This window comes from Globicephala melas, chromosome 8, assembly GCF_963455315.2.
Source record: "Globicephala melas chromosome 8, mGloMel1.2, whole genome shotgun sequence".
In the NCBI taxonomy this organism is placed as follows: domain Eukaryota; kingdom Metazoa; phylum Chordata; class Mammalia; order Artiodactyla; family Delphinidae; genus Globicephala; species Globicephala melas.
This window is the reverse complement of record NC_083321.1, coordinates 45028224-45040552: the sequence shown is the minus strand read 5'-3', so window position 1 is coordinate 45040552 and position 12329 is coordinate 45028224. Positions and strand designations below refer to the sequence as shown.

The window sequence follows — 12329 nt, the reverse complement described above, 5'->3', positions numbered from 1 at the left end:
TGATGCTGAGAAACATTCCCTCACTTTCTTTGACTCTGGATACCGATCTCCTCCACCTCTGTGCCTAGATTAAGATTAGCTATATGCAACAGAAAACTCTAATTTATAGTGGTTTAAATATACAAGGTTATAGTCTTGCATGTAAAAAAAAAAAAAAAAAAATCCAGAGGCAGCTATGACAATTCCACTATAAGTCATTAGGGACCCAGGTTCTTTCCAGCTTTTTGCTCTGACATCCCTAAGATGTGGGTCCTTACCTACATGGTCCAAGATGGTTGCTAGAGCTCCCCAGTCTTTATATCAGGATGCCAGTCTCAGGAAAGAAAAAAGCTAGAAAAACGTACCCTCATCCTTTAAGAATACTTTTTGGAATACTGCATGCATCGTTTCCACTTACATCCAACTGGCCAGAACTTATGCACATGTCTCTATCCATTAGTAACTTGAAAACAATCTCTCCTGTATGGCTACAAGACTAGCCAAAAAATCAGGGGTTCTATCAACATCAAGAAGAAGAAGAAGAAGAACTATTGGGGAAAATTAAATGTCTCTCTCAAACTCTCTCTTTCTTCTATGCTTCCTTTTACTTTCCATCCTCTTAGCAAGAGCATTCCCCAAAGATCAGTCCTTGGTCCTCTATTCTTCTGTCTCTACACCGACTTTCTGAGGGCACTCACACAGTGTCACAGCTCTATCTACACTAATGACTCTCAAGTCTTTGTGTTCAGCCCCTGCCTGTCCATCTTCTGAAGGCTTCATTTGGATAACTATAAAGTAAAACCCATTATCTTCCAAGCCAACAAAGACAAATAAGTAATTTTAAAAGAAAAACATTTTCAATCTTCTTATTTAAGTCATGGATTCACAAGTATCCCAGACCTTCAAGGTTGGAATTTTGAAGTCACCTCTGACTCTTTCCACAAGCCATGGGTTGCAGGTCATAGTGAACTTATAAAAAGAAATGGAATAAATTGGACTATATAAGGTTTATATAGCATATGACTTGGGATGTGCGTTTATCAAACTGGCTTTGGCCCCTACAACTATAATGTTCTAAAGTCACCATCCTAATTATCAAGTCTGTGAGTCTATCGGTCATAGATATAGAATGTCTGTGTCCCCCCCCCTACAAAATACATATGTTGAAACCTAATCCCCAATATGATAGCATTTGGAGATGGGACCAAAGTGATGGTATTTGGAGGTGACTAAGTCATGAGGACAGAGTTCTCATTAATGGGATTAGTGCCCTTATCAAAGAGATCCCAGAGAGCTTCCTTGCCTCTTCTACCAAGTGAGGATATGGCCATCTATGAGCCAGGAAGCGAGCTCTCACGAGACCCTGAATCCGAACCCGCCTGTGCCTTGATCTTGGATTTCCCAGCCTCCAGAACTGTAAGAAATAAATTTTTGTTGTTTAAGCCCCTTAGTCTATGATAATTTGTTACAGCAGCCCAGACAAAGATATTATTTTTAGTCCTCATTATACATGACATCTTCAGAGTATTTCACATTTATTCATCATTTCCTCATCCTCAAAATTCTCCACACTCAGCGTTTCCATGATACCACTCTATCTTGGTTCTCTTGCAATACCTCTAACCACTCCCATCCAGTTTCCTGGCTGCTACTTCTCTATCTACCTCTTAAATATCGAATTTTCCCTGGGTTCAATTCTTAGGCCACTCCTCTTTTCACTCTATACACATTCCCTAAACAATCTCATTTTTTTCTTTATTTCTGACAATCAGCTGGCTACTGGTAATTGCCAAACTATATCTCTAATCTTCACTTCTCTCCTAACCTCCTGATCCATACATCTGAACACTTAAATGACATCTCTACCTTGGTTATAGGCAGGCACATTTAATTCAACATATCAAAACTAACCTCAGCATTACTTTCCCTCATCCAAATTCATTTCTTCCCCTAAATTCTCCATTTGCATTCACAGCATCATCACCCACTCACTTACCCAAGCTAGAAACTGTTACCCTCAACTACTCTTTCTCCTTTACCCTTCACATCCACTCACTACTAAATTTTGCTAATATGAGCTTTAAAATTTCTCTAGAATCCATACGTTCCTTTCTATTCCCACTGTAAAAGCTCCTGAGTTTTTTCACACTGTTCTTTCTCCCTCCAGTCCATTGCTATTTGAGTCACATTTCTAAGATGTTTCTTGATTTTCAAGAATCCCCACTTTTCAACAGACTCCACGGTCTACAGAGTGAAAGCTATAAATTCCATAGCCTAGTACACAAAGCTTTTCACAATCTGACCCCAACCTACTCCAGCACCAAAGCTTACCTCAATTCCCATTTACACTATACTTCTCTCCATTCCTGGAACAATCCATTTCACACATTTACATGTTTTTCTCTCTGCCTATAGCCTCCTCTACCCTTTTTTTCTACCTGGCAAATGCATATTCATCCTGCATACCGTGGTTTAAACATCACCTTTCATAAGAAGCCTTCTCTCTCCCTCAGTAAAGTGGATACATCTTCTTCATTTATCACTATTTATTTCAAGACTGTCTCCATTAATGACTAAGTTAGGGATAGAATCTTACTCCTTACTCATTTATTTTTGTTCCAGCAATTAGCACAATGCCTGGAAAGCAATAAGTACTTGTCAAATCAATGAATCCCAAACGGTTCTTGACAACTGGCAACAAACAGCAACCAAGAAATCCCAACTACTTCAATACAGAATGGGGGAAGGGAGGGGATCCAGGCTATGAATTACAATGGTTCAATAATAAACAATTATCAATTTTTTAAATGTCTCAGACTATGACACCTCAGGTATTATGCATAAATTTACCTTTTACCTTATCTCACTTATACTGCTTAAATAAAATATTTCAAATGCTTTCTCTAATATACTTAAGCAGGTTGATATGAAAGAATGCAAGAACCTCAAATGATTATAATACTTCATTCCAGGTTAAATACCATCTAAATAAATGGATTAAATTCTAAGTGTATTAACGGACAGCAAAAGAAAACAAAAAGAAAAAAGTAAAGGCATATAAGGGAATTAACCCATGTGGTCATTAACAATTTTTCTTGCACAAATCTCAAAGTACGAGAAAGTAAAAACTATAAGAAAAATAAAGACAGTTGGCTAAGTAACTTCACCTACTAGAAACAAATGAAATTTGCTAATTATTGTGCCACAGTACATATGCAAAGTCAGGAAAATAAACTCTTAATTTCAAATTATCAAAATCAGACTGTCATAAAAATCAGTGATTTTCAAGCTATGTTCTCCTCAGCATGACAGTACAGTAAGTCCCCTACATACGAACCTTCAAGTTGCAAACTTTCAAAGATACGAACAGGCGTTCGCATGTCCAATCAGGCAAGTTAGTTCACGCGTCTGGCGTACATTGTCAAGCGCGTGCATCTTCTACGAGTGGTTGTGCGTTTGTGTACTTTACTATACAGTACTGTATAGAATACAGTAGTACAGTATCTTTATTTCAAGCCCAGGATGTCCGGAAGAAAGGGTAAAAGCAGCGGTGATGTAACTGGTACTGCTAAGAAATGCCAAGCAGTAACGATGGAAACAAAAGTGAAAATAATTGAGACAGTGGAGCGACAAGGGAAAGAGGAAGTAGGTGAAGAACTGAAGAGATTCACAAACACAGGAAATGGCAAGGAGATTTTCTTTATTTGAGGAGGCACTGTTAGTTTTTGAGGCACAGGACCCAAACGTAAAACGGAACATGAAGGTTGCAGCAGTTGTTCAGAATGTAATCCAGTGCTGCCGTGTCATCTATGATGAGAAAAAAAGAGCTACTACCCAGACATCACTGGATCATTTTTTCAAGAGGGTAGATAGAATTGAATCCAGCAAGGAACCAGAACCTGTGCCATCAACGTCAGGCGTGAGTGAAACTGCAGCTTGCCCTCCATCTCCTATAGCTGACGATCCTTCAGCTCTACCATCTCCCACCTCCTCTCCCTCCTCCAGTCAGTAACTCCTCTTGCCTGTTCACTCGATGCCAGCCCCTGTATGCCAGCTGTTGTACTGTACTACTGTACTTTTCAAGGTACTGTACTGTAAGATTAAAAACATTTTATGGGCTTCCCTGGTGGCACAGTGGTTGAGAGTCCACCTGCCGATGCAGGGGACACGGGTTCGTGCCCCGGTCCAGGAAGATCCCACGTGCCGCGGAGCGGCTGGGCCCATGAGCCATGGCCGCTGAGCCTGCGCGTCTGTAGCCTGTGCTCTGCAATGGGAGAGGCCACAACAGTGAGAGGCCTGCGTACCGCAAAAAAAAAAAAAAAAGTTTTATTTTTTGTGTTTGTTTTTTATGTATTATTTGTGTGAAAAGTATTATAAACCTATTACAGTACAGTATTATATAGCCAATTGTGTTAGTTGGGTACCTAGGCTAACTTTGTTTGACTTACAAACAAATTGGACTTATGAACGTGCTCTCAGAACAGAATTCGTTCATATGCAGGGGACTTACTGTAGTATTCAGAAGAGCACAAAATTGGAAACAAGTTAAATATCCAATAATAAAGTAAATGAAGTCATTATTATACCCATTATAATACCCATTATTAATATACCCACAAGATGTAATAATTTTGCCACTGAAGATTATGTTTTTCTGGAATTTAATAGAATAACCTTTTCCTATGTCATCGATGTTAAGGGGAAAAAAAGGCTACTCTGGGTGTCTTTTTATCTTCCTTATAGCTTTTTTTAAATTAAACTTTTATTTTAAGACAACTATAAGAAATAATACAGGGCTTCCCTGGTGGCGCAGTGGTTAAGAACCCGCCTGCCAATGCAGGGGACACAGGTTCAAGCCCTGGTCCGAGACGATCCCACATGCCACGGAGCAACTAAGCCCGTGTGCCACAACTACTGAGCCTGCACTCTAGAGCCTGCGAGCCACAACTACAGAAGCCCGCACGCCTAGAGCCGGTGCTCCGCAACAAGAGAAGCCACCACAATGAGAAGCCCGCACACCACAATGAAGAGGAGCCCCTGCTTGCCACAACTAGGGAAAGTCCGCATGCAGCAACGAAGACCCGCAGCCAAAAATAAAATAAATTAATTAATTATTTAAAGAAAGAAAGAATACAGAAATCCCATTTCTCTGTACCCAGTTTCCCTCAATGATAACATCTTACAAAATTATAGAACAATATCAACACTAGGATATTGACATTAATACAATGTACTTTCTTGTTCAGATTCCCCCAGTTTTACTCATTTGTGTACTCATTTGTGTTTGTGTGTATTTAGTTCTATGCAGTTCATATGTAGGCTTATGTATCCATCACCCAGTCAAGATACAAAACAGTTCTACTACCACAAAATCCCTCCTGTTACCCTTTCATAACTACACCCATCCCTCACCTTCCTTATAGTTTTTTGTATTTTCCATATGTGCAGCAACTGGGTATTCATTCAATACATCTTTATTAAACATCTACTATGTGTCAAGCACTCTTCTTTGCATATAATTCAAATAGCATGTATTAACTATTTTTTCCAGTTTGTAAAAGTAATTTTTCAAAAGACAAGGTTTTTTTCTTTCAACTCAACTTTAAAATAGAAATATGAAAAAAATCAACTAAAAAGTATTATTAATTGAAAAGATACTTTAGGAACAAAAATAGTTTAGTATGTTGAACACATAATTCCAGGAACATTCTGGAATTAAACACAGAACATTTCAGTATCATATTATCATAGTATGATTAGCTTTTAGAGAGATGTAGGTAACAAAATCATACTAACTCCTGAAGAAAGCTTTATAAAAAAGGTTTGCAGACTCAATTAGGTTTATCCTTTACTTACAATTCAAACAAGTACATAGATTTGGTGGATTTTCTCCCAGTAAGTTTTTTTTTTAATTAAAGTTTTTTTTTTTAATTTATTTATATATTTATTTTTGGCTGTATGGGGTCTTCATTGCTGCGCCCAGGCTTCCTCTAGCTGCGGCGAGCAAGGGCTACTCTTTGTTGCAGTGCACGGGCTTCTCATTGTGGTGGCTTCTCTTGCTGCAGAGCATGGGCTCTAGGCGCGCAGACTTCCGTAGTCGTGGCTCACGGGCTCTAGAGCACAAGCTCAGTAGTTTTGGCGCGTGGGCTTAGTTGCTCTGCGGCATGTGGGATATTCCCAGACCAGGGCTCGAACCTGTGTCCCCTGCACTGGCAGGCGGACTCTTAACAACTGCGCCACCAGGGAAGCCCTCTCCCAGTAAATTTTTACAGAGAGTTTTACATAAAAAGGACTATTCAAAGGATACAACTCAAGATACACAAAACTATTCTAATGCCTAAAAAGTGATTCAAATTAAAACGCCTACTTTTCAAAAGCTATTGTTAAGAAAATGAAAGGGCAAGCCACAGATTGGAAGAAAATATTTGCAAAACACCTGATAAAGACTTGTATCTCTAGGGGTAAGAGAGGAATAAAGACACAGACCTACTAGAGAATGGACTTGAGGATATGGGGAGGGGGAAGGGTAAGCTGTGACAAAGCGAGAGAGTGGCATAGACATATATACACTACCAAACGTAAAATAGATAGCTAGTGGGAAGCAGCCGCATAGCACAGGGAGATCAGCTCGGTGCTTTGTGACCACCTAGAGGGGTGGGATAGGGAGGGTGGGAGGGAGGGAGACGCAAGAGGGAAGAGATATGGGAACATATGTATATGTATAACTGATTCACTTTGTTATAAAGCAGAAACTAACACACCATTGTAAAGCAATTATACCCCAATAAAGATGTTAAAAAAAAAAACTTGTATCTAGAACTTAAAAATTCAATAATAAGAAGCCAACAAATGCAAACTATTACATATAGAATGGATAAACAACAAGGTCCTACTGTATAGCACAGGGAGATAAACCATAATGAAAAAGAATATAAAAAAAGAAAGTATAGGGCTTCCCTGGTGGCGCAGTGGTTGAGAGTCCACCTGCTAATGCAGGGGACACAGGTTCGTGCCCCGGTCCGGGAAGATCCCACAAGCCGCGGAGCGGCTGAGCCTGCGTGTCCAGAGCCTGTGCTCCGCACCGGGAGAGGCCACAACAGTGAGAGGCCCGCGTACAGCAAAAAAAAAAAAAAAAAAAAAAAAAGTATATATGTATAACTGAATCACTTTGCTGTATAGCAGAAACTAACACATTGTAAATCAACTATATATTAATTTTAAAAAGAAGCCAAACAACAATCCAATAAAAAAGGGTAAAAATTTGCTCAGCCTCTTCACAAAAATATTCCAATGCAATAGGCACATGAAAAGGTGCTCAACATCATTAGCCACCAGGAAAATTCAAATTGAAACCACAATAAGATACCACTACATGTCCACTAGAATGGTTAAATTTTTTTTAATAATATAAATAAAATTTAAAAGACTAACTGGAACTCTCTTACATTGCTGGTAAGTATGCAAAATGGCATGGCCAGTTTGGAACACAGTTTGGTGGTTTCACATAAAGTTAAACAGACACTGATCATATGACCCAGCAATTCTTCTCCTAAGTATCTACCCAAGAGAAATGAAACCATATGAACAGCCAAAGATCTGTCTGCAAATGTTTAGAATAACTTTGTTCATAATAGCCCAAAACCAGAAACTCAAAAGTCCACCAACTGGTGAACGGATAAACAAATTGTATTATATTCAGCAATAAAAAGGAACTGACAATACATACAAGATGGATAAGTCTCAAACATATTTTTCTAAGTGAAAAAAGCCAGACATAAAAAACTATACAATTCCATTTAGAAGACATTCTAGAAAAGACAAAAACACAAGGACAGAAAATAGATCAGCGATTGCCAGAGGCTAGGGAGGGAATTGACTGCAAAGGGGCACAGAAGAGCTTTTAGGAGAGAAGTGTTCTCTATCTATATCTTGATTGCGGTAGTGGCTACACTTATGTGTACATCCGTCAAAACTCATTGAACTGTTTAGTTAAAAAGGTGAATTTTATTGCATGTAAATTATACTTCAACAAACATGACTAAAGAAAAATTATCCTAGGGAGGGTGGGAGGGAGGAAGGGAGACACAAGAGGGAAGAAATATGGGAACATATGTATAACTGATTCACTTTGTTATAAAGCAGAAACTAACACACCATTGTAAAGCAATTATACTCCAATAAAGATGTAAAAAAAAAAAGAAAAGAAAAATTATCCCAAGTTAAAAAAAAAAAGAATAAATCTCACTATCAAGATTCTACAATTTATAAAAGCTTCTGGATTATGGTACTTAAAAAAATAATCTTCCCTTTCCCTACTGTGGGATAGAGAGTGGTCATTATAGCCCTGGGGTGGGGTGAGGGTTGTCAGAGCCCAAGTGAACCAAGGAGGTACTCTATGTGGGGAGGAACGGCCAAATGAGTTTAGTCAGAGTCCAAGCACTGCAAGGAGGCTGTCAAAGCAGAGGGGCAACCTGGCATGGGGCACTGGGTGAGCACGGAATGAGGACGACGTCGTGCTCCACATGGAAGCAGAACCTAAGGGGAGTGAGAAGTATATCCACAAACAGTGGGGAAGCTGACATGGGGAGCCGAAGCCAGGGCAGGTTGAAAAGGGTGTCCCTGTATTGGGGCATCCTGGTATGGGCTGTTAGGTCCTGACAGGGACAGGGGGCTGGGAGAGAAAGAATGAAGAATCTGAGCCCAGCAGAGAGAGGAAGGCATCCAGGAGAGGAGAGGGTGGTAGCAAAGATGAAAGATTGGTTAAATACAGGGAGACTGAACAAAGAAGTAAATATATTAAGGATAACGGAAGCCAGATTTCTCACTGTCAGATAAGAATATTACAAATATGAAAAAGGAAAAAACTAGACTGGACCCTGGAGTGTTGAAGTGAAATCAGTGGTACTGGTGGGAACTCACGGTTTTCAATATATATGGATAAACAAATAAACATAGACATAAATATGTGTGTGTGTACACATACATATATTCCCCGGCTCGGTCCATTAAGAAAGCCTGAGAGCAGTAACAATACAACAGCAATAAACACACAGCACTGAGATCTTAGCTTCTAAATACCATTCTCCATTAAAAGGATCCAGGTCTCCCCAGAGAAATGGCTGATTCCAGGACTAAAGGAGGGACAGTACAAGATAAGCCCAGAACATCTTCTTATACCAAAAAGTAAAGACATACTCAAAGAATGGTGGGGACACGTCATAAAGACACGGAAGCCAGCTTGAATGGGCTCTCGTTGGCCAAAAGAGGAATAATTTGAACAACTAAATAAACAGTAACAATATTACTCAGCAAAAAAACAGAAAACCATGTATCCATAGATATAAATGCATAAAGGAATACAAGTCTGATGAGGAACAAGACACATAGTTCCAAAGAAGTCCTCACAAAAACCATTTATTAATTAACTATTAAATATTAACTTTAGAGTGAAGAACCCTAGCAGACATTGCTTATAATCAAAGTAATCAAGGAATCAAAGTGAAAATCACCAATAATAGGACAAACTGAAATTGTACACCAGATAGGATGCAATGAGCACCACTTCTGTGATATTCCTGCCCAAATACATAACCTGTATGTATCTAATCATAAGAGAACAGATAATTCCAAATGAGAGGTATTCTACAAAATAACGACCCTATAATCTTCATTAGGGTCAAGTTTATGAAAATCAAAAGATGAAGGAATTGTTTCAGATTGAAGAAGTCATGCAGCACATGGCCAAAAATGTATTGAAAGTAAATGAAAATGAAATTCATCGCCATCGAGAATAAGTACGCGAGCAGCAAACACCTGAGTATCAGTAAGATTCCTCAGCTGAGCTCAAAAGCCATCCAAGAGCTTGCCTCACCTCTGATGAGATGGGCCTGTGACAAATAAATGCAATACATAATTCTGAACCGGATCCTTTTGCCAGTAAAGAGATTAATGGCATAATCAACAAAACGTGAGAACTAGATGGAGTACTATGCCAGTGTTAATTTCCTGATTTTGATGATTATACTGTGATTATGTAGGGGAATAACCTTGTTTGTAGAAAATACACACTAAAGCATTCTGGGGTGATAAGGGAGGACATCAGGTCAGCAGCTTCCTCTCAAATGGTTCAGGGAGTAAAGAGTTCTTTGTACCATACTTGCAAGTTTTCTGCAAGTTTGTGATTGTTTCAAATTTTTTTAAAAGGTGAGGGGGGAAAAACCCCAATGTCGCTAAAAATGAAATAATGTTAAAAACAAACTGTGATTCTCCATATTGTTAATCTTGGTAATAAGAAAGAGACAGATTATGCAAAATTACTAGGAAATAACAAATAAAATTTTGGAGCCAGAAAATACTTTAAATATAGCCCAAGCCCTTCTTTTGTTAACCTCAGTCAGGTCAAGAGTGATGAAGGACTAAAGAATATAAAAGGTCCCCGCTAAAGGAACTTATCAGGAGAGGAATAGTGAAAGGGGCAGTAGACCAATAGTGGGTAGAACAATGGTATTCTGATGCTACAAATGGCTGTAACCATCAGCAAAACACAATCTCAGCATCTCCTCTGAAAAATGAAGGGACTGTCTAGCTGAGATCGAAAATTCCTTGCAAATGTGCGACCAGAATTACCCTGAAATAGACGTGCTTCCCCAGCTCAAGTTATTACATTATGTGTAGCTATACAGTAATACAAAAGAATACAAATACAAAAATAAACGGGCATAAACCCTGAATTCTCTTCAGTTGTGGAAATCCCTCAATTAAATTGAAATGCAATGCATTTGCCAGATTGTTCCTTATGAGGAAAATTTTGTGACAAATGAAAAGAATTAAAACACACATTAAAGTGAAACAAGATCACCTTCAGAGGTCTGCTAACGGTCCTTACCTAAAAAGACAGTGTTCACGACTTGGGGGGGGGGCGGAGTTGGGACGAAGTGAGAGAGTAGCATTAACAAACATACACTACCAAATGTAAAACAGCTATAGCTAGTTGGAAGCTGCTGCGTAGCACAGGGAGATCAGCTCGGGGCTTTGTGACCACCTAGAGGGGTGGGATAGGGAGCGTAGGAGGGAGGCTCAAGAGGGAGGGGATATGGGGATATATGTATACGTATAGCTGATTCACTCTGTTGTACAGCAGAAACTAACACAACACTGTAAAGCAATTATACTCCAATAAAGATGTTAACAACAAAAAAAATAGTGTTCAGACTCATTCTGAAATAACCGTCACATTTGTTCTGAAAGAACGAGGAGCATTTCCTAGAAATGTTTAGAAGTTTAAGGATCCTTTCCCCTTCCTCGGTACCACGCGTCCACTGGCGCGGTGACCAGACAGGCCCCCACCAGCTCAGGGGTGAGGGAGCACAGGACTCTCAGCACTTCCTTTCGGAGAGGACAGCCCCCTGCGTCACTCGCTACTCACTCAGGATGCTGGGCAGAAGTTTATCCCCGAGGAACTTAGCACAGTTGGCTCCCGCCCTACCAGCCCTGCGGTCCTGGCCCAATCCCGCCGGCACCGGGGCGCTGCCCCTGGTACCCAGCCCCCTCCAGAGCGAGGGTCGCGGCACCCAGACTCGCCCCAGCTGGGCCGCCCCGGGCCCGGAGGACGCGATCTCCTCCTCCCCCTCCCCTCGTGCCGGTCCCTCACGCCCACCGCGAGGCTCAGCGGGGCCAAGAAGGCCGGACGCCGAGCGCCGCTCAGCCGGGTCCCAGCCCGGCCCTCCCCGCCTCCAGGCCGCGACGCCCGGCCCCGAGGAGCCCACTGGACGGCAGCCGGGGGGCGGGGGCGGGGAGGCCCGGGGGCGGCGCCCGTCCCACACCCTTACCTGGCTTCTCGTGGTCGTAGCCTACTACGATGAAGTAGTCGGCCAGCCGGGCCATGGCCGCCGCCGCCGCGCCGGGGAAGCGGGTGCCCGTTGCCGCCTTCGCCGCCGCCGCCCACCCGCTCCGGGAGGGCTCAGCATTTTCCCTGCAGCAGCAGTAGCGGCAGCGGCGGCACTTCAGCCATGTTTGACAACCGAGGCGCACTCTGCGCCTGCGCCGCGCTTAGCGTCCGCTCCTCCCCCGCCCCCACCCGCGCTGGCTGGTTGACCTGACCCCCCGGCGGAGAGCCCACCCCCACCCTCTTGGCGCCGCTAGGACAGCTGGTTTGGGGAGTGGGCTGCCGGGCGTATTGCCACCACACGCCGCCACCGCAGCTGCTTGGGGTGGTTCACTTTGAGGCCTGGCTGCTCCTCCGCGGCCCACCTCCCACTCCCCTATTTTTCCTAAAGCAGGGTGTCTTTCCTTCCGCCTTCTCCACTCTTTCTTTCTGGGTCTGGGAAGAAGAGACAGGGATGGCTGAGGGG

The 12329-nt window shown here is 41.8% G+C and overlaps 1 protein-coding gene across 5 annotated transcripts in view; it reads right to left on the bottom strand.

Moving 5' to 3' along the window:
* SBF2 (SET binding factor 2) overlaps nt 1–11984 on the bottom strand; it is a 469751-nt gene extending 457767 nt beyond the window's left edge. For all 5 annotated transcript variants that reach the window (XM_060303511.1, XM_030831355.2, XM_060303512.1 and 2 more), the window contains exon 1: nt 11808–11984. In XM_060303511.1, the coding sequence (XP_060159494.1) occupies nt 11808–11862 (55 nt within the window). In that variant the 5' untranslated portion in view covers nt 11863–11984. The remainder of the gene's footprint in view (nt 1–11807) is intronic.
* Nucleotides 11985–12329: the final 345 nt, after the last annotated feature.